We start from the raw sequence: 21,802 nt of genomic DNA, 5'->3' as shown, positions 1-21,802 counted from the left end.
GGGTAATAATTGCTGGCCTTGCCCACATCCCATGAACAAATTTAAAAAAAAAACAACTTATGGCTATAAAATGCGAGGAGATTTCCAGTGGCATTGATCATAGTGAGATGGAAGATAACTGCCTGGAACATCCATGAGCCTTCTGATCACCTGCTGTAATTTCAATGGAAGATCAGTCATTGCTGCCATTTCTGCAGGGTTTCTGTCAATCTTTTGCTGAATTTATGTTGGGAGATTTGGAGAATTCTGCAAAAATTTGACCCTACTCTGCCTGTCAAACTAGAAATCTTATAACAAGTGGCACATAATATTTTATATTAACAATAGACTAGTGAATGCGGTCAAAAAGAGTCTGAGTGGGTTGGAGTGCCGGTTCTGGCAGTATGGAAGCAATGATGTGCTACATTAAGAGGTGGGGCAATTGGGTGAGTTAGCCGGCCACAAAAATATCCCAGACATTTAGCTGCAAAAATGTGTCAGAGGTGGACAGGAGACTGGGAAAACTTCCAGGGAGTTGGAAAATGCTGGAGGTTGGGAAAGGTATGTGGAAAGTTGCATTCATGCGCAGACAATGAAGGATCTGGTAATCAAGAGGCACCTGTGCACAGTGGGAGACAGAGGCTGAAAGAAAGCCCTGAATTGTCAAAGGAAGTCTGTGGAAACACTTGAAAGCTCTGGAAACAGAAGACAAGTGAATTTAAAGTGCTGGAGCAAGCAGACCTGAACACTTACCGGGGAGTCAGAGAGGCGGCCCACCTATGTGGAAGCAAACCAGAGAAGGAGGATATAAATCAGGGCTGAGGCTCGATGCCTACACTTAGCTGGGAGTCGGAGAGGTGGTGGACCTGTGTGGAAGCAGATCAGAGCAGGAGGATATAAATCAGGGCCAAGGCTTGAGGCCTACACGTACCTGGGAGTCAGAGAGATGGTGAACCTGTGTGGAAGCAGACCAGAGCGGGAGGAAATAAATCGGGCTCGAGGCCTACACTCTCCTGAGTTGGAGAGGCACACCAGTCAGTTGTTTGGAATCAGCGCGCACTGGGTTTGAAGGAAGAGTGGAAAAAAAAAAGCAAACAGTGACATCACAGCAAAGACAAAAGTTGATTGTTTGGTGACTATCTACAGTAAGGGTCTATATGCAAATAGGTTAATTCACTATGTTTAGGAAAAGTATAAATAGCTGGAATATAGAAAAACGCAAAAGCTGGTGAGTTTTCTGTTGTGTTTTAGTTTAAGTGGTAAGCTTTATTGTATTACCAATGTTTAAATTAGTATAAGTGCTGATGAGGTGGGGCATTAATTAAAAAATAACAAATTAAGTTAATAGTTAATTGAAATGCATTAAGGATAGCAGGGCAGTTGATATGATCCAGCTGCAGTATGGGGGAGTTGGTGGAGACCAGTGTGATCCATGGCAAACATGTCTGCAGCTCGAGGAGCTTCAGCTCACAGTCAGCGAGCCAGAGGCCGAGCTACAGACATTGTGATGAATCAGGGAGGGGGAAAGTTACCTGGACACTTTCCTCCAAAAGACCGTCACATCCCTTAAGATAGGGTCGTCTGTTTTGGTCAGTGGTCAAGGACAGGAGGGTGTGACTGCGAGTGCGGCAGGTAAGTGGATCCAGAAGGCAGAAGTGGAGGAGCCTCAGCCTCTGCAATTGTCCAAGTGGTCTGAGGTTCTGTCAGGTTTTGGATGAGACCGAAGGCTCCAGGGTGGATGAGCAAACTGATCATGGCATCGTGGTACAGGAAGCCATTCAAGCGGGGGGAGTAAACAGAAATGTAGTGGTAATGTAGGAGATAATATAGTCAGAGATATAGACACAGTTCTCTGCGGCCAAGAGCGTGAGTCCAGGAGGCTGTGTTGCCTGCCTGGTGCCAGGGTTTGGGACATCTGCTCAGGGCTAGAGGGGAACTTGCAGTGGGAGGGGGAGGATCCAGTTGTCGTGGTCCAACAACTAGAAAAGAGGTTCTGCATTGGGAGTATGAACAGCTAGGGGCTAAATTAAAAAGTAGAATCTCAAAGGTAATAATCTCTGGATTATTGCCTGAGCCATGAGCAAATTGGCGTAGAGTAAATAAAATTAGAGAGTTAAATGCATGGCTCAAAGATTGGTATGGGAGAAATGGGTTGCGATTCATGGGGCACTGGCACCAGTACTGGGGAAAGTGGGAGCTGTACCGTTCGGATGGTCATCAAATGAACCATGCCGGGACCAGTGTTCTGGCAAGTAGTATAACTAGGGCAGTAGAGAGGGCTTTAGACTAAATAGTGGGGGCGAGGGATCAAGTGAGAGAAGATATGATAAATTAAAGAGAGAGGACAAGGCAAGAGAGCAAAGTAGCAATAAGGGAAATAATAATTAAAACATGGCAGGAAGGGGCAGAATGTACAAAATTAAGATTGTTCAAGCAGCTAAGGCTAGAAGTTGCAAAAATAGTAAAAAGACAGAACTACAGACTCTGTATTTGAATGTGCCTAGCATTTGCATCAAAAAATTAATTGATAGCTCAAATAGAAATAAATATGTATGATCTGATTTCCATTACAGAGACATGGCCGCAAGATGACAAAGGCTGAGGCCTCATATATTCAAGGGTACATGACATTTTGGAAGGACAGGAAACTAGGAAAGGGTGGTGGGGTAGTTCTGTTAATTCAGGATGACATTAGTACAATAGAGAGAGGTGACCTTAGTTCTAAAAATCAAGAAGTATAATCAGCTTGGGTAGAGATGAGAAATAGTAAATGTAGGCAGTCACTTGTGGGCGTAGTTTATAGGCCTCCTTACAGTAACCAGTCTGTAGGATGAGGTATACAGGAAGAAATAATGAGGGCTTGTGAGAAAGGCACGGTAATAATCACAGGTGATTTTAATCCAGATAGATTGGATGAATCAGATTGGCAAATGTAGCCTGAAAGATACATTCATGGAGTGTTTTTAAACAGTTTCTTAGAGCAGCACATCCAAGATATGGTCCGCAGGCCAGGATCCGGCCCGCAGATGTATTTCACAGAAGAGAAATTTCCCATGTATCAAAGTGTCAGATGTGGCGCAGTTGGTAGCATTCTAGCTTCTGAGTCAGAAGGTTGTGGGTTCTAGGGTTGGATTTTATTTTGGCGACGAGCATTCTGGCGATGGGCCAGTAGGCGGGAGGCAACACTGCCTTGGCCCTTTATCGGACCCCAGCCGAATTCAATGACAGGCAGGCAATTAACTGCCCACTGTCAAGTTGCTGTCCCCTATAAGGGCCAAGATTCCCACCGAAAGAGCTGCCAGCCAATCAGAGGGCCAGCAGCTCAGGAGTCCCAGCTGCGCCACTGGGAGTAGTGGCCACTTCTGGTAATGCAGGAGGCCTGGAGCAGCAGCCATGGAGGAGGCCCCAGAAGACAGATGAGTAAGGTCCGGCTTGCCAGACCACTCAGGCAGCCCTGATGAGGTGGGGGGCATCTTTCATTAGGGTGGGGTCCTTGCCATGGGTGGGGGGGCCCTCCGTGGGCCACAAAGTGGCCCAGTAGGAGGCCCGCCCCAAGCTAGTTAGGTCAGCAGGGTTTACCTGGTGGTGTCTCTATACGGTGGCAGGCCCCTCCGACATTGGCTAAATGCCAACGGAGGCGGCCCAAAGGCCAGATAAGTGGCTCAAATGGCCTTTCAGCAGACGTCCTGTCCGCCACAATGCCTACTACAGACAAAATAGCATGGGGCAGGACATGCCACCCGACACCATCCCATCCCATTTTGTCTACTGCCCCGCCTCCCAGCCCATCCACAGGGGCCTGATGAAATCCAGCCCCAAGTCGCACTCCAGGGGCTGAGCACAAAATTGAAACTGATACTTCAGTGCAGTACTGAGGGAGTGCTGCACTGTTGGTGCCATCTTTCCGATGAGATGTTAAACCAAAGTCCTGTCTATCCTCCCAGGTGGATGTAAAAGATCCCACAGCATTATTTCGAAGAAGGAAAGGGGAGCTAACTCTGATGTCCTGGCCAATATTTATCCCTCAATCAACATCACAAGGAATAAAGACAGTCATTATCACATTGCTGCTGGTAGGAGATTGCTGTCTGCAAATTGGTTGCAGCATTTCCTGCATAACAACAGTGACTGCGCTTCAAAATACATCATTAGCTGTAAAGTGCTTTGGGACATCCTGTGGTCATGAAAAATGCTATATAAATGCAAGTCTTTTCTTTTTGTCGTCCCTTCATCATCACTAGATCAAAATCCTAGAACTCCCTACCTAATAGCATTGTGGGAGGACTGCATAAAGACCGCAATCCCGAGAACAAATTTTAAAAAAAAGTTCTTCATATGTGAGCCTAGAGGGTACATTTTAGTAGGGTATTCAAAAATGTGGGGGTCAGCGCATAATTTTACGGTTGAGCCTGATCTTGTCTTCACTTAATTTCAATGCACTTTGCAACAGGTCAGTGGATAGTAATAAAAATTGGGAACTCTGGCTAATTTTTCTCCTTTCTATCCTGGTCTCTCTACCACTGAAATTAGGTCATTCAACACCGATAATCTGTCTATACAGCTCAGTGGATAAACATTTAGTAGAAGTTGATCTAATTGATAAACTAATAAATTTTGACAAAATGAAATAAAACAGCAAAAATACCCAATGTCATTGAAAAAGTATTATTTATTTAATAGTTGAATCTACTAGAATAGTAAGTAAAAAAGCATAAAATTTGACTTATTAAAATATTTTCTTCAGCTAAAAGTTTCATTTGATTTTTTTCTAAATTAAAGAGTTGATTCATGACTACTTTAATGGTATTTCTATGCATTACAACAACAGCTTGTTGAACTAATCTTATTTTGTGGCCTATAAGTATTAAACTCTATAGTATTACAGATTTCGTAACAGTTGCTGTGAGATAGAAGAGAGCTTTAAATGTTAAATTTTCTTGTTTTCCAATGCTACTTTTTTATAGTAGTACATGCACAGTAATAGTAAAGTGCCTATTTCATTCAGAATACTAGCTGAAGGACAGTAACATTTGCACAGAAACCGTTCGGATCCCAGTTATTTTAATGATGGCTCATGGTGTTTTCCTTGAATTTTCCAGTCTGTGTTTCAAATGTCAGGCCAGTTATTGTTAAGCCTTTTGAAGCAGTCATTATAGCAAGTTATAGTATTTAGACTGTTCCAAGTTTTCAGGTATGGTTTCTTTTACACAGTATCCCTGCACAGCATTTTAATTTTCCATTTTTTGGCTGTAGTGCAGCAGAAGTAAATAGATAAAATAGAAACTTCTCTCAGTTGCTTTAAGAATCTCAGGTTTTCCTTGATCACAAAACAGTCATAATAAAAACTATGTAGAAGCAATAAAAATCCACATTTCTTCAACAGATGTAACAAAATGAATTTTAAAACCAGAATGTTAACCAGGTGAGGCTGCTCTGCTTTAATAGCAGTTGATTATAAAATGTTTTAAAGTATCTGTAAATCTCCTTACAATTCTAAAAAGAAACACGATGAAGATAGGAATTAACTAAACTACTAACTGTGAAGTGATGTGCCCTTGAAAAACATGCAGCAATAAAGCCAGGTCACAAAAGCCTCAAACACACAAACATTGTATCTCTCCAAAATCTAATTTTGCTACTTGATACCCTTCTACCATTTGAATCTCAAAACTCAACTTGTTCTTCTATATAAATTATAGTTTGGATACATTTCCTGTCTTCCACATGATGGACACTGAGAAAGCAGTAATTACCTTTCCTTTGCCATTTTTCCTCACATCTGTCAAAGATTTTTTTGACCTATTTGCCAAATTGTTCTTGAGTTACAAACATTATTTCAGGATTAGAACTGCAATCACATTAAATGGCTGCTGTACTAAATCAATATTACTTCAGGATTGCTATTTTGATTGAAAGCTTACCTACATGCAGCTCACGTGAAACTCCTGTTCAAAACAGTTGCCTGAAGTAAAACATTAATCTGAAGGCAGTTTCCCAGTGATCACCTGAGGGTGTTTAAACTAAAGTGTAGCCAGTTCATAAGATGGAGTGCCAATAAATAAGTTACTGTAATAAATTAACAAAAATGAAAAAACTCCAGAAAAGAATGACAGACTTCAAAATCGGAAACAAAGCACTCAAAAAGCACTAAACACTAAAAAGGCCCAATAAAATAAGATAGTGCTCATTTTCTATTAGTCATCATTGGGAAAACATGAAATCAAAACACGTTCTACCATAATTTTTATTATAATTAGATTTTTGAACCTTATCATCCTGAAAGTGAAAAAGTTGCAAAAATCATTACAGACTCCAAATTTATTACCACATTGCTTTGATACCATGATCTTTTTGTGTTAAAAATAGCACGGCTCATTTACAATAAAAACTGTGTGTAGGTGGCAGCTGATTTAAGAGTGCCAATTCGGCTCTTACAGTGACAGACCATTTTCTTACAACGCTGCTATAGGCACAAATGCATTTGTGCTGATTACTCATACCTTTAATATTTCTGAGCAGAAGGATGCTCTTAAGCAACAAATGATGAGCCAGAAATTGCTACAATGACATCTTTTTTGGCTTCCATTCACATCATAATATATTTACGCTGCAAATTGCTGGAACGTTGATCAGACAATGGCGCAGCAATGCCAATTTCGCATCTGGAATCTCATGAATGCAGTCTCCCCAACGGCTCATCTCTATTAACCACTGATAGAAAAGGATGAAGAAAATGAGCAAAAGACAGAGAAGGAAATGGGATGAATTAGAGTCAAATGAAATATTGACGAAAAGAGGAATAAAAACAGGGAAAGAAACGAGTGGACTAAGGCACAGAGAAAAAAGAGACAGAAAAAGGAAAAGTAATAACATAATTAAATGGAACAAGCCAAAGAAGAGGGCATTGTAACGCAATATGTTTACAGATTGTTGTGTTGGTCCCCAAGCAAATAATGAGTGACCGGCAAGGTAGGTGTTCAAAATCTACATTTCTGACCCACAAAGTATAGAACCAGCAGCCCCATCGATCAAGATAAGGAGGAGTAGAACAACCAATGGGTACACCATTGTACTATTTTTCGTAAACGGTTTCCCAAAACGTTATTTTTTGAAAGAAATCTATTTAATTGCATTTGAATGAGGGACCTTCTGAGTGCTGAAACAGCTTTGCATCATGAAAATTACTGCCCTCCAATACCAACAGTATTGTGGAGGGCACGACTGGCACAAAAAACTGCCAAGACAAATAAAAATAATTCAAAACCTCTAATAATAGTTCACTAGCTGCTGGAATGAGATTCCACAGTTTCATTGGTCTCTTTAAGGGTATCCCTCGAGTGTCATGTCAGGACCATAAACTACATCATTAACATAGTCCTCTATGACATTAATTATCAGCCCTAAGTGGCTACTGTGGGAATAGTTCATAATAATATCAAGTCGAAGAGATTTAGCAGTTGGCAGGAAAAAAGACAGAAGCGCAAGGGGAGAGCCAACTGCGAAACAGCCCTGACAACCAATTTTATCTGCAGTACCTGTGGAAGAGTCTGTCACTCTAGTATTGGCCTTTATAGCCACTCCAGGCGCTGCTCCACAAACCACTGACCACCTGCAGGCGCTTACCCATTGTCTCCCGAGACAAGGAGGCCAAAGAACAGAAGAATATCAATCCAGAAATTTCATGATCGCCATTAAATTCAATGGAGAGCATCATGGCAAGGGGGAGCATTTAAGAAATAGAAGCAGGAGTAGATGTACAGCCTCTCGAGCCTGCTACCTGCAGGTTTTAATAGCCATGGCAAGGCTAATGGCAGAGTGGCTCAAATTTTCCAGCAATTTGCAAAAATCAGAACTCACAGTGTATCTCTTTTACTCCACAAATTTCTGGATATTTTATGAATTAATAATGGTGAGTGCTGTTAATTTGCCATTCTAATGACACAACTTACCAGAAATTTCTGGCTGGTATTTCTAATGGAAATTGCAGTATAATGCAAGCTTTCATGGGTTTACTCCAGCAGTATGACTAGGATGTATCTGATATGCAGGACTGTTCACAAGTTTCCAAACAAAGGCATTTCCAGTGCCTGGGAGTAGGGGCGGGTGACAACAAAATACTGACACCAAATTTTCAGTTTATGTTTACACTGCACCAAATTCATATTGTCAGGAAACTCATGGCGGATGGGAAGGAAGAAAGTTTTCCTGAGGAATTTTCCCTGCACAGTTCACTGTAGAATGAAGCTGGTTCATTTTATCCTGTATCTCGTTTCGTACACAGTAAATAATAATGTAACTGAGGTTATATACATTTAGCAGTCATTTTTAGTAACCAGAGTTCAAGATCTTTTTATGGAGATTGAGTGAAATATTTAGACAAATCCTAACTTTCTAGAATCAAAATAATCTAACATGTTTGGATTATTGTTTTTAAAATCATGTTTAAAATTAAATGATTATGATCCATGCTGAAAGCAAAGACAAAAACACATCACATCCTGATCAGGGAACTCCTCTGCGCTGATGTTGCTGCACTAGTTACTCTCATGTAAACTCAGTTACAAAGACTCATGGACTGTCTGTTCCATGCCTGTAACTTGTTCTCCTTGACTATAAGCGTCAAGAAAACCATGGTCATGGGACAAGATGTTGCATCTCTGCCCCGATCACACTAAATAACACCCCACTGGAAGTGCTCAGCAAGTTCTGCTACCATGGTGACAATCTGTCCCTTGATGCAGAACTTGATATACACATAGGGAAAGCAGCTACCAGCTTTGACCGACTTTCAAAAAGCACACGGCATAACACCAAGATGACCCTTAGGAACAAGCTGATGGTTTAGAAGGCCTGTGTTCTCCGCACCTTGCTGTACGGCTGTGAAACATGGGCGACTTACAGCTACCAGGAAAAGAAGCTCAATAATTTCCATCTTTGCTGTCTGCAGCACATTATGGGTATGTCCTGGCAGGACAAAATCACAAATGTGGCAGTCCTCTCAAAGGCAGAGCTCCCAAGTGTGTTGGCACTAATCAAACAGAGGTGGCTTCAGTGGATCAGACACGTCGCAGGTTAGAAAACGGCTGCGTAGTCAAGGGTTGTCTATATGGTGTGGTGGCTGGGGCCAGACAACCAGTGGGGCGCTCAAAGCTCTGCTTCTAGGATGCTTACAAGCATGACATGAAGGCCCTAAATGTTGATTATCACACTTGGGAGTCACTAGCTGGTGAAAGAAGGAAATAGTGACACATCCTGTGAACTGGTGCGCGCACTACCACCATGACCAGTTGCTATAGCAGCTTGGCAACAGGCATAAAAACAACTCACAGTGTAACTTGGCAGATTCACGTGCGGCACATGTGGGAGAACCTGCCTCCCAAGGAATGGCCTTCACAGCCATCAGCAAAAGTGCAGCAAGAAGACACCCCATCTAAATGAATTGTTTGCTGCATGTCCATCATTTTTCATAGATGGAAGGATGCCAACCAACCAACCAGAGGGTCGGTGCAGGAAACCTATTGACCCAACTTTGTACCTGTAAGTTCTATTTAGTAATTTCATATACACCTGCATTTTAGTAGTAGATTATACAAGCTGAAGAGATTAGTCAAATGTAACCTTTAGAGTACATTATTTCCAGGTTTTCTTTTAACAGAAATGTGCACCCTCGTAGTACAATCACTGGAACCAACTGGATAGGCTTGAGATGGTCTTGTAGTGAGCTTGCGCGTTTTTGACAGCCTCACATAATTTGCAGTAAGGCTCCTCCCAAAACTTTGTCAAATGCACATCGTAGCGTATTTTCCAATCGAAATATTTCTGATAGCTCCTTCTGTTTTTATCCAAAAACCTCAAGTACTTGGCCAGCTTTTTGGGAGTCGAGAAATCATTTACATGGATAAAGGAATCAGCCGGAATATACAGTTCATAGTTAGCCCTGCTGGGTCCTAAAACTATGGGCACAGCACTGCAATTAAAGGCATTTTTCCAGAGTTTTTCAGTTATGTAGTCGACATGTTGCGAATTTTCAAAAGCCAGATAAAACTTATATGGTGATATGGTCAGAAAAATACTGTCATTCTGCAAATGCTGATGATATTTTCCATATACGTCGATGTCCACATATTTATTAAGTCGGTGGTAATATATAACCCGTGCATGATCTTCATTCCAGTTGCTGATGACCCAAGCCACCAATTTAGATTTGTTGGGCAGCTCGATCTTCCTACCTTCTCTTTTTCTGGGATAGAGATATCCGTAAGGAATGAAAATGTCAGACCCGCGTTTGTAAGACATAGTCCAGTTAAAGACACCATTAAGTTCTTCTAGGCCTGAAGAGTGAGTGGGGGACTCGAAATTCATCCAGACCCATCTTTGGAAAGCGGGTCTCTGTTCTGCAGGAAGCTGGTTCACATTTCCTCCTAAGTCTCGATGATGTATGATCACAGCCTGCGAAACCGGGTATAACTGCCGGTTTGTTGTCAGTCTACAGCCCTTGATGTTGTAAAGAGTATTGCAGTCTTTGAGCTTGGTTTTCTTGCCGAACGGATACCACCAGATGAGCACAGTCACCGTCGGGGCCGTTTTATTCACTGTTACTCTTTTCTTTGGCATAATGACCTGAGGAAGCTCTTGTACAGACTTGTAAAGGGTTAGCAGCACACCCAGCAAAACAGCGAAAGAAAGTCGTCGGCACAAACGCCGACGCATTATTTCTGTGCATAATCTAAATCTCAAGCCATTTTTGTGAACAAAAAAAAAATCGCAACTTCATGAGATGTAATAGTAAAAATGCTAAAATAAGGTTAGCCTGAGAGGCGCAGGCCCGCGGCAGTTCACAAATTTACCCCGCTCTTCTTCCTCATCCCAAAGCCTCTTTCTCATCAGTAACACTGACTTGCTCCGAGGTCAGGCAATTGATTTACAGGAAAGGTCGCAGTTTTACCAACAAGATACTGACGTGGCACAAATTGGAGAAGGTGGGGAAGGGCTGGAGGCTTGTCACAACTAACAAAGAGTTTTTTGATTACTTTATCCCAATGTGGCTGCGAGTATACACGTCAGATGGTTCCGTAATTTCAGTTTGTTTCACATAATTCAGGATCCGCTGAGACATCGTTTTCAATCGCGGCTAATACAACTATTTTAATGTGACTGGCCTTATATGTTTAGTGTGGTATTAATGAACATTGCAGTGTGTTCGATGCTACATTCAGGGACTGGGTTAATGAAATATGTTAGGAGGACGCCCCACCAATTATACTTGTTCCCATTTAAGCACAGAAGTTCACTTCTTTCTTCTTCTTTGGCCTCCTTGCCTCGGGAGACAATGGGTAAGCGCCTGCAGGTGGTCAGTGCCTGCAGGTGGTCAGTGGTTTGTGGAACAGCACCTGGAGTGGCTATAAAGGCCAATACTAGAGTGACAGACTCTTGCACAGGTGCTGCAGATAAAATTGGTTGTCAGGGCTGTTTCGCAGTTGGCTCTCCCCTTGCGCTTCTGTCTTTTTTCCTGCCAACTGCTAAGTCTCTTCGACTCGCCACACTTTAGCCCTGCCTTTATGGCTGCCCGCCAGCTCTGGCGATCGCTGGCAACTGACTCCCACGACTTGTGAGCAATGTCACAGGACTTCATGTCGCGTTTGCAGACATCTTTAAAGCGGAGACATGGACGGCCGGTGGGTCTGATACCAGTGGCGAGCTTGCTGTACAATGTGTCCTTGGGGATCCTGTCATCTTCCATGCGGCTCACATGGCCAAGCCATCTCAAGTGCCGTTGACTCAATAGGGTGTATAAGCTGGGGATGTTGGCCACCTCGAGGACTTCTGTGTTGGAGATACGGTCCTGCCACCTGATGCCAAGGATTCTCCGGAGGCAGCGAAGATGGAATGAATTGAGACGTCGCTCTTGGCTGACATACGTTGTCCAGGCCTCGCTGCCGTAGAGCAAGGTACTGAGGACACCCCACCAGTTAAACTTGTTCCCATTTAAGCACAGAAGTTCACTATTTTCATAAAATGTCTATCAAACTTTTAAGCGTTTATTTTGCTTAGGAACACATAATCGTCAAATTGATTTAGCTCCTTATCATTAGATTACGACAAAATTATGCACTTTTTGCCAATTTATCAGTGAATATTTCCCCTTTCATGCTGAGCATTAGATAAATTTGATCTTATAATGGAAAAAGCAAGTAATCCACATTTAAAAAAATGCACTCCAAATTAACGGCACACCACAATTCCAGCTTTCATCACTCACCAATGAACAGGACCGGGGCCCCACATCAGACACTACTTTAATTGAACCATGCTCACCAGCACTGCCACAGGTGCTGCTGTGACAAGCCAGTAGTAGATCCCCATTCCTCCCATGCTGTCCATCCTGCCCAGTCTACTCCATTAGTGCCTGTTTTTGGAGTGTTGCGAGTGCCCTTAGAACTCCAAAATGAGACTCATGGAGCACATGCACATCTTTCGGGTGCAACTTACCAGACACCATGTTGTTGAGGGCATCAGCACGTGCACAGTGACTGGCCTGCGGGAAGTATGCAGGGCAGGTAGATCATGAGGTCAGTCAGCAAGCAATGCTGATTTAATGTCAGCTGTTATGGCCAGATGAGGAGGGGGTCTCAGGCTCCCCTTTTGCCCCTTGGCTGGTTTTGATCGGTTGGAATTTGATCAGTTATATAACAGACTGAAAACATTCAATCTAGAAATTCCTGAGTCTGTGCTTGCATTCAAATTGTTAGATTGTGCACAAATCTCTCATATGGATAGACTTTTAGTTTTGACCAGGGTTCAATTTCATGGTAAAGATACTCTTTTTGAGCAAATGACTGCTGCTGTAAAAATTATTTTGGGAAAACAATAATTTCCAGCTGCCTTCATGTCACAAATTGGTAATTCTGCGGTGATACAGAGAATGGAGGACTCCATGATTACTGACTCTCAAAATCGACGGGGGCCTAGTCGCAGGCACTTGTACAAAGAGAGAGTTGCTGAAAGACCTTTTGAGGTAGGTCGCACTTTTGATAGATTTATGGATCAAAACAGAAGGCAAGATTGGGATGATAGCTGAAGGCGAATGAATCCTAGAGATGCGCGGGGAGTGGTTAATAAGTGTTTTCAGTGTGAGTCTAAGTATCACTATGCAGGAAATTGTTCTAGAACCAGGAATCGAGTATTTGAAGTTACTCATGAGACGGACAGTCTGATGATATGATAATGATGAACAACATGACAATATCATATAAGTGACCAAAAACTTGAGTCAGGCCATGAGCATTTTGGTTGCCGATTATTCAGTTGTGCGATATTAGATAGTGGCTGTACCTCAACAGTGTGTGGAGTCGATTGACTGAACTGTTACTTGGAATCCCTTGATAACGCAGACAGAAGTAAAGTTAGAGAATATGAAAGCGCTACTTGCTTTAGGTTTGGAGACGATAATACGTTAATGCCTTTAAAGAGCGTGGTCCTCCCGTGTGAAATAGCAGGGATGCGTCATTTCATCAGCACTGATGTGGTTCAGAGTGACATACCGCTGTTGCTGAGTAAATCTTTGAAGAAAAAAGCAAAGATGAGATTGGACAAAGCATTTGTCTTCGGTAAAGCGGTAAATTTACAATTCACTGGATCAGGACATTATTGTATTCCGTTGAGGAAACTGAGTGTCTCTCACCGAGAAGTTCAAGAAGTATTTTTGACCTCTGGAGAAAAGAATCTGGCTAACAAGAGGAGAATTATCTGGAAGTTGCACAGGCAATTTGCCCATCCTTCATCACAGAAGTTAAAGCTACTGCTAAAAGGATGCCGGAGTTGTGGATAAAGAATATGACTCCGTTGTTGAACAAATCACATCTCAATGTGACATATGCATTAAATATCGGAAGACACCGCCGCGCCCGGTTGTGAGTGTTCCATTAGCTCAGAAATTTAATGAAGTGGTGGCTATGGACCTGAAAGTGTGGGACAGAAATCAAGGTATTTATCTGTTGCATTTTGTCGATATGGCAATTAGGTTCAGCATATCTACGGTAATAAAGAATAAGGACAAACAGACAATAGTGGATAAAGTTATGGAAAAGTGGGTTGGTACAGGTGTTGGAATGCCAGCAAAATTTCTGACAGATAACGGAGGGGAATTTGCAAATGATGAGTTTAGGGTCATGTGTGAGAACTTAAATATTGTACCTATGAACACAGCTGCAGAAAGTCCGTTCAGCTTGTGTGAAAGAAATAGTGTGATAGTTGATGAAATGTTACACTAAATACTGGCAGATCAACCGAACTGCAAGCTACAAACTACTCTGGCATGGGCAGCACATGCAAAAAATTCTTTACAATTGGTGGGGGGGCTATAGCCCATACCAATTGGTATACGGCCGTAATCCAAAATTGCCTTCCATACTATGACAATCCTCCGCCCGGGAGGGAACCACTATTAGTGCTACTTTCTTCACTCATCTAACTGCGCTACATGCCAGCAGGAGAGCATTTATCAAAGCTGAAGCATCAGAAAAAATTCGGAGAGCATTAAAACATCGCATAAGACGGTCTGGGGAAGACTTTAGTTCTGGCAATCTTGTTTATTGTAAGGGCGAAGGGCATAGGGAATGGAAAGGTCCAGGAAGAGGTATCGGATGTGATGGGAAAATTCTAGTAATACAACATGGGAATCAAATCATAAAAGCACATTGTTCGCGGGCAATAGGGATGTGTTATGAATTTTCAAACACAGAGAACATGGGAGAATGTGATGATCATGAGGCACCATGTAGATCGCATACCCATGCATTGTGCGATTTTGAGCCAGAGGGGCAGGATATGAGAGTTCAAGAAATAGATACCGATACACGTACTGAATGTTAAGAATGAAAGGAAGCCATCTCATCCAGGGATCAGTTGCCTAAAGTAGGTTTCCAGGTGGTGTACCAGCCAGCAGGGTCCTATAAGTAGAAGGAGGCTATGATAGTTGGATGGGCAGGGAAGCCTACAGGCAAATACAAAAATTGGTTAAATGACCAAGAAGAGGGACAAGAAGTGAAGGCCATGGATTGGCAAACAGGAGTTCAAGAATGGAGAACGAGAAAACGTAGCTCGAGTTCAGGTAATGATTCAGGAGATAGATCTGGGAGGAGGAAAAAAATCACGTACAGTGGACAGGACATCTAGTAGACGTTTTGATAGGGGTAGTCCAGAGAGAGCTCAACATGAGAGAGGCCACAGCCTGACGAGGCATAGGTGTAGCCTGGATAGTAGAGAATCTTCTCATGATAAGGTTAGAAGCAGAAGTCCCTGTGATCGTGAGGCACCATGTAGATCACACACCCATGCATTGTACAACATTAATGCCATATTCCCTACCACATCCCCACCATTCTCCGACCATCTACCTACACTAGGGGCAATTTACAATGGCCAATTTACCTATCAACCTGCACGTCTTTGGCTGTGGGAGGAAACCAGAGCACCTGGCAGAAACCTACACAATCACAGGGAGAACTTGCAAACTCCACACAGGCAGTCCCCAGAACTGAACCCAGGTCGCTGGAGCTGTGAGGCTGCGGTGCTAACCACTGCACCACTGTGCCGCCCTGGTTGTGGATAGGGGCCAACCTGCTCTATCACACAGATGGATCTGTACAGAAAAAGTCCTACCCGATGGGACCTATAAGGCCAAGGCTTGGTTGGTGGCCAAAGGTTTTGAGGAGTGCTTGGGGGAATAAAGATATCAGGGTAGACTCTCCCGCAGCGGGAAAGGTGATTTTGAGAGTCTTCTTGGCCATTTTAGCAATCTGTTCTTGGAGGTGCAAGTCCATAGATATCGAAGCGGTTTTCCTTCCTGCTTCAGAGGGAAGTGTTTCCCCAGCCTCTGAAGGAAGCAACAGACATAGAAGGGAAGCTCTGGAAGTTGAATAAATGTGTTTATGGGTTGAATGACACTTCCCGGGTATGGTATTTTTTGGTGAGGGCAGTTCTGTTACAGTTAGGGTGTTCACAACTGAAGGCAGACCCTGCAATGTTTTATTGCCACTATAATGGAAAACCTTTGGGTATCTTTATGATGCATGTGGACGATTTTTTTGTGAGGTGCTGCTAATGAGTTTGAAAAGAATGTTATGCATCAAATTATTGAGGAATTTTAAATTGGCAGTCAAGCTTCTGGGGCTTTTAAATATGTGGGTTTGGAAATAAAGCGGAGTGAGTTAGATGTAGTTTTACATCAACATTCTTATTTGGAAAATGTCACTCCCATCACAATTGGTCGCACGAGATCAGGACAGAAAGACACAGCTGCGTCCAAGGATGAAATGGAACAGTTGAGGAGTCTTTTCAGACAGTTCAATTGGTTAGCCACACAGACGAGACCAGATACAAGATGTGATGTGCCAGAACTTAGTCTAGTGATGAAACATCCTAAAGTTGAAGACATCCTGAAGGCAAACAAAACTTTAAAAAAATTAAAAATAGAGAAGTGTATGCTGAAGTTTTCTGCTTTGGGTGATCCCAAAAATATGAAATTAATCGTTTTTAGTGATGCCTCGCATGCAATCCTTGGTGATGGATTTTCCAGTGCAGGAGGGTTTGTGATATTCCTTGTGGGAGAGGATGGGAAAAGTTGCCCATTGGCATGGGAAGCCAAGAAGATAAGAAGAATGGTGAAGCTGGTGAAACTGTTGCACTCATGGATGCTGGTGATATGGCGTTATATTTGTCCAAGATCTTGGAAGAAATGTTATATAAAAGAGAGACTGAAAGGACAATACCAATTGAATGTTACATAGATAATTGATCCCTATGGGATAATATACATTAGACAAAAAGTGTAATTGAAAAAGGCGGAGGATAGACATAGCTAGTTTAAAGCAAATGTTGGAAAGGAAAGAAATCTCTAAGCTCAGATGGGTAATTACCAGTCATCAACTCTCAACTATCAGACTGCTTCACTAAGAGAAATGCCTCTACTGAAAAGTTGTTGATGGTTCTTGAAGGAGGTTATCTTTTGGGAATCTGATTTTTTTTATATATATACTTTTCTGTAAGTAAGGGAATCTGACAATATTGAAAATGCTGGTCCCTTTAATTAAACAGGTCTCATTTCAGTGTTAATAGAGAGCAGATGATGCTCATTAAAGTTTTGCATTTAAGGGCTGGATTTTTGCCAGTTGAGTGGGTTGTCTCTGGATAAAGTGTTAGTCCAGAAGGGAAGTGTGGGAACTGATATTTGGACTGACCTATGAATTGACAATGAAACAGTTGTGGATCAGAGACTGTCATCAACTTCCTCATTTAGGTGAGTAGATATCTGCCTGTTTAATATTAGTTGTGGATGGCTCTATCCTGAATTCTGAGTCATGCAGACTTTTGACTTCAGGGAATGGGTGTTTCTCTTTTCCACTGACTGACTATAGGGGGGTGGAGTCTTTGTTACTCTCCCCTTTGCTCTCTGGGACACTCCTACCTGCAGGTATTTGTGTAGACTTAACTGCAAGCTCCTGTATGCTTCAACTAGGTGAGGCATCACCCTCACTGTTTCTCTGCCCCTTTGAGGTCTCTCTTTGTCTCTGTGGGTTCCTGTAAAAGCTGTTAGCAACTCTAGTGGGGTGCTTCTAGAATCTGCATTTACATAAGAGGATGTGGGGTCTAACTTTTTAACATTTTTTGGGTTGGTTGACTAGACAGTAGGGGCTTTCATCTAGGATTCTTCCTGGATTTCCTTTAACCTGCCCTCTTGGTCACTTTTTCCTCTTCTCTTTCTGAACCTTTGCCAGCTGTATGCCTGCTTATCCCCTTTTGTTCTCTTGGGGGGGGGGTGTCCCTTACAGTTCACCAGCTCTCTGCTGGAGGGTCCTCCTAATGCCAGTGCAGGACTTAAAGGTGCAGGTTTCACTGTAGCTTGGGGTTTCCCCTCAACATGGCACATGTGACAACTTCTGCAGTACTCCATCACATCTTTGTGGAGTTTTGGTCAAACTGCTGTCTTATGTGGGCTTGATCTTTTGTATACTGGCATGTACTGCTACTGTAGTCTCATGGGCCCTTCTTAATATTTCTCTCACACCACTAACTGGTAAACCACTGTCCACTCCTTGCCCTCAGGCCTGTGAGGAGAACTCCATTTCCTCATCAGTACCTCATTCTTTTGATAGTAGCAATCAAGGACTCCCTCTGATTTACTTTCAGACTGGGCAGCCTGTGCTAACTCTCGCAGTGCTGGGTTGGCTCGCTGAGCCTCCGCTTGGGAAAATCCATTTAACTAATTCCCTGGGTCTCCTAACTTTCCAAAGAAAGTCTCGGACATGCAGATCTCATGGTCATATACCTGCAGTGCCAATGCAGTCTCCTCTAGGGGAGCTTGTTTGATCATGGCCTGATCCAGTACACAATCAGGGACTCTGCAGGGACTGTCTCCTGCCACTGCCCTGTCTCTCTGACCTCCTGTGGTCTTTCTTTCACTACTTGGAGGGTCTACCACCTTCACCCCTGCCAGATCATTACCTAGGAGCAGGTCCACAGGCAAACTAGGGACAATCCCTACAGCCACTGGTCCCTGAAACTAGGGCATACTCCAGATGCACCTGGTGTACAGGTACAGGCATACACTGCCCTTCAATACCATTCACCAGTATTTTGGTCTTCACTGCACTTTCTGGGGGGGGGGAAGTCATCCCTTTTCCCAGTAAAAGGGATCCAATGGCCCCTGTGTCCCTGAGAATCACTGTAGCTTGCTGGCCCTGCTTGAGGGATATGGGGTTACCTTCCCTTCAAATGCAAAACCCTGATAACCTTCAGGAATCATTAACTTTTTTTCCTGTGCTGATGGTAGTATGTTTCCTGGGTTGCACTCTTAATGCAGTTAAAGCCACAGCTTGTTCTGTGTTTTCCATCAGGGCCTTGTCTTCACTGAGCGGGTGTACCCTAATTAACCTTACTGGTTTCCCCTTTAGTTTCCAGCAGTCAACTTTTAAATGCCCTGCTTTATTACACTGGAAGCACACAGGTCTCTGGGTCTCTCTCTTGCTCACAGCACCTTCCTTTCTGGCTGGAGAAGGGGCCCCCTGTGCCTTCTGCTTTCCTTTCTCTTCCAGGACTACCTGGGCGATATCACCTTCCCACCTTTTGTCCTTTTCGGATTTGTGGGGGTGATCAGGAAAGGTTTCCCTGGGAAACTGATTTTATAAATTAAGGCAAACTCATTGGCCAGAACGGCTGCTCCTCTACATTAATTTTATTGAGAATGGGAGAGTTTTTAAATTCCTATAACAGGAAATGCTTCTGAGAGTCTCATAGCTGACTTGTATTTTTAAAGCCCTCAGCACTGGTCAAAGGTCAGCTGCTTACTACTTTCAAACTTCAAATAAGTTTGATTGGCTTGCTTTTCGAGGATTCTAAACTTTTGGCAATAGGCTTTGGTCCCTGACAATATTCTGGCAATAGTACTGAAGACCTGTGCTCCAGAACTTGCTGCGCCCCTAGCCAAGCTGTTCCAGTACAGCTACAACACTGGCATCTACTCGGCAATGTGGAAAATTGCCCAGGTATGTCCTGTACACAAAGCAAGACCAGTCCAACCCAGCCAATTACTGCCCCATCAGTCTACTCTCAATTATTAGTAAAGTGATGGAAGGTGTCATCGACAGTGCCATCAAGCAGCACTTGCTTAGCAATAACCTGCTCAGTGACGCTCAGTTTGGGTTCCACCAGGGCCATAAAGCTCCTGAACTCATTACAGCCTTGGTTCAAACATGGACAAAACAGCTGAACTCGTGAGGTGAGAGTGACTGCCCTTGACATCAAGGCAGCATTTGACCAAGTATGTCATCAAGGAGCCCTAGCAAAACTGAAGTCAATGGGAATCAGGGGGAAAACTCTCTCTCTGGTTCGAGTCATACCTAATCCAAAGGAAGATGGTTTTGGTTGTTGGAAGTCAATCATCTGAGTTCCAGGATATCACAGCAGGAATTCCTCAGGGTAGTGTCCTTGGCCCAACCATCTTCAGCTGCTTCATCAATGACCTTCCTTCAATCATAAGGTCAGAAGTGCGAATGTTCGCTGATGATTACACCATGTTCAGCTCTATTCGTGACTCCTCAGAAACTGAAGCAGTCCATGTAGAAATGCAGCAAGACCTGGACAATATCCAGGCTTGGGCTGATGAGGTGGCAAGTAACATTCACACGCCACAAGTGGCAGGCAGTGACCATCTCCAACAAGAGAATCTTACCATCTCCCCTTGACATTCAACAGCAACACCATCACTGAATCCCCCAAGATCAACATCCTGGGGGCTACCATTGACCAGAAACTGAACTGGAGTAGCCATAGAAATACTGTACCTACAAGAGCAGGTCAGAGGCTAGGAATCCTGCAGCGAATAACTCACCCCCTGACTCCCCAAAGTCTGTCTACCATCTACAAGGCACAAGTCAGGAGTGATGGAATATTCTCCACTTGCCTGGATGGGTGCAGCTTCAACAACACAAAGCTCAACACCATCTAGGACAAAGCAGCCCACTTGATTGGAGCCCCATCTACAAACATTCACTCCCTCCACCACCGATGCACAGTGGCAGCAGTGTGTACCATCTACAAGATGCACTGCAGCAACGAACCAAGGCTCCTTAGACAGCACTTTCCAAACCCATGACCTCTACCAACTAGAAGGACAAGGGCAGCAAATGCATGGGAACACCAGCAAGTTCCCCTCCAAGTCACACACCATCCTGACTTGGAACTACAGCCCCGTTCCTCCACTGTTGCTGGGTCAAAATCCTGGAACTCCCTTCCTAACAGCACTGTGGGTGTACCTACCTCCCATGGACTGCAGCGGTTCAAGAAGGCAGCTCACCACCACCTTGAGGGCAATATAAGTGCTGGCCTGGCCAGCAATGCCCACATCCCATGAATAAATAAAAGTTCCTGGTATTGACCTTCTATGTAACTGTTTCCCACAGTCTTCTGATTTTTTTTGCCATTGGAAAGATTTTTGCCTCATGTTGGGGGGACAAAGGGTTTCCCTCCTGTTGCTCACTGTACGGACAAGGCCTGATCTGCAGGTCTTGCAACAATTTATTTCTTCAGAAGGGCTCTCTGCAGCCAAGAGAGTACCTCCCCTTTAAGTAGTGCTGACTGCCTTTAAGTACCATTTGTAAAGCTTGATTTCTTGTTCCCAATAGGTGCACAGCCAATGAATAGTGTGGGTGGTGCTGGTTGCACACAAGACTTATTATGAGCTGGCAGCACAATTTAATGTGATGCTTCTGAACATGTGAACAAACAGTCAAATTTCTAGGTCTGCATATTTCTAAATAGTGCCCAAAAATAATAACAAGAAAATACCAACAACTTTGGGAGTCAAAATGGGTTCTATAAACTAACCAGAAATATATTTCCTTTTATGTGAATAAATACAAAAATACACAGTAAACAGCCTTTAAAATACAGGTCTGAAAATGGAACTGTGCATAAGAAACAAAATGCCTTCTGGTGAATGAAGAATGCCTTTAATTTTAACATGATAAGGGAGTTGGAGACTATGCTCACTGACTCCTCATATTCTGGTAAGTTATATTATGCAATTCACTACATTAAAGACACAAGAACAACATTCAAATGAATGTTAATATCACTAGATATAATCATTGTACTGTTATCATCTTTCCTGCAAGCTGACAAATCTGGAAATTTATTGGCTTGCATCAGAAATTGGCCATGAAAACTTCTGGATTCTTGTAAAAACCCACTGGTTCACTAATGGCCTTCATCAGTGTAAGGCATCTACGACCCATACCTAGCCAGGCCTATATCTGAATCTTGTCCC

The 21,802-nt window shown here is 43.2% G+C and overlaps 1 protein-coding gene across 1 annotated transcript; it reads right to left on the bottom strand.

Moving 5' to 3' along the window:
* Positions 1-4,681: 4,681 nt before the first annotated feature.
* LOC137371431 (4-galactosyl-N-acetylglucosaminide 3-alpha-L-fucosyltransferase 9-like) lies at positions 4,682-10,991 on the bottom strand. The gene has a single exon (XM_068034015.1). It carries the CDS (start codon positions 10,687-10,689, stop codon positions 9,658-9,660), a length of 1,032 nt encoding a protein of 343 aa, XP_067890116.1. The 5' UTR covers positions 10,690-10,991; the 3' UTR covers positions 4,682-9,657.
* Between the last annotated feature and the right edge of the window lie 10,811 nt (positions 10,992-21,802).

The sequence above is a fragment of the Heterodontus francisci genome, chromosome 6 (genome assembly GCF_036365525.1).
Source record: "Heterodontus francisci isolate sHetFra1 chromosome 6, sHetFra1.hap1, whole genome shotgun sequence".
In the NCBI taxonomy this organism is placed as follows: Eukaryota; Metazoa; Chordata; class Chondrichthyes; order Heterodontiformes; family Heterodontidae; genus Heterodontus; species Heterodontus francisci.
The sequence above is the reverse complement of the archived record's forward strand: the minus strand, read 5'-3'. Positions and strand labels throughout refer to the sequence as shown.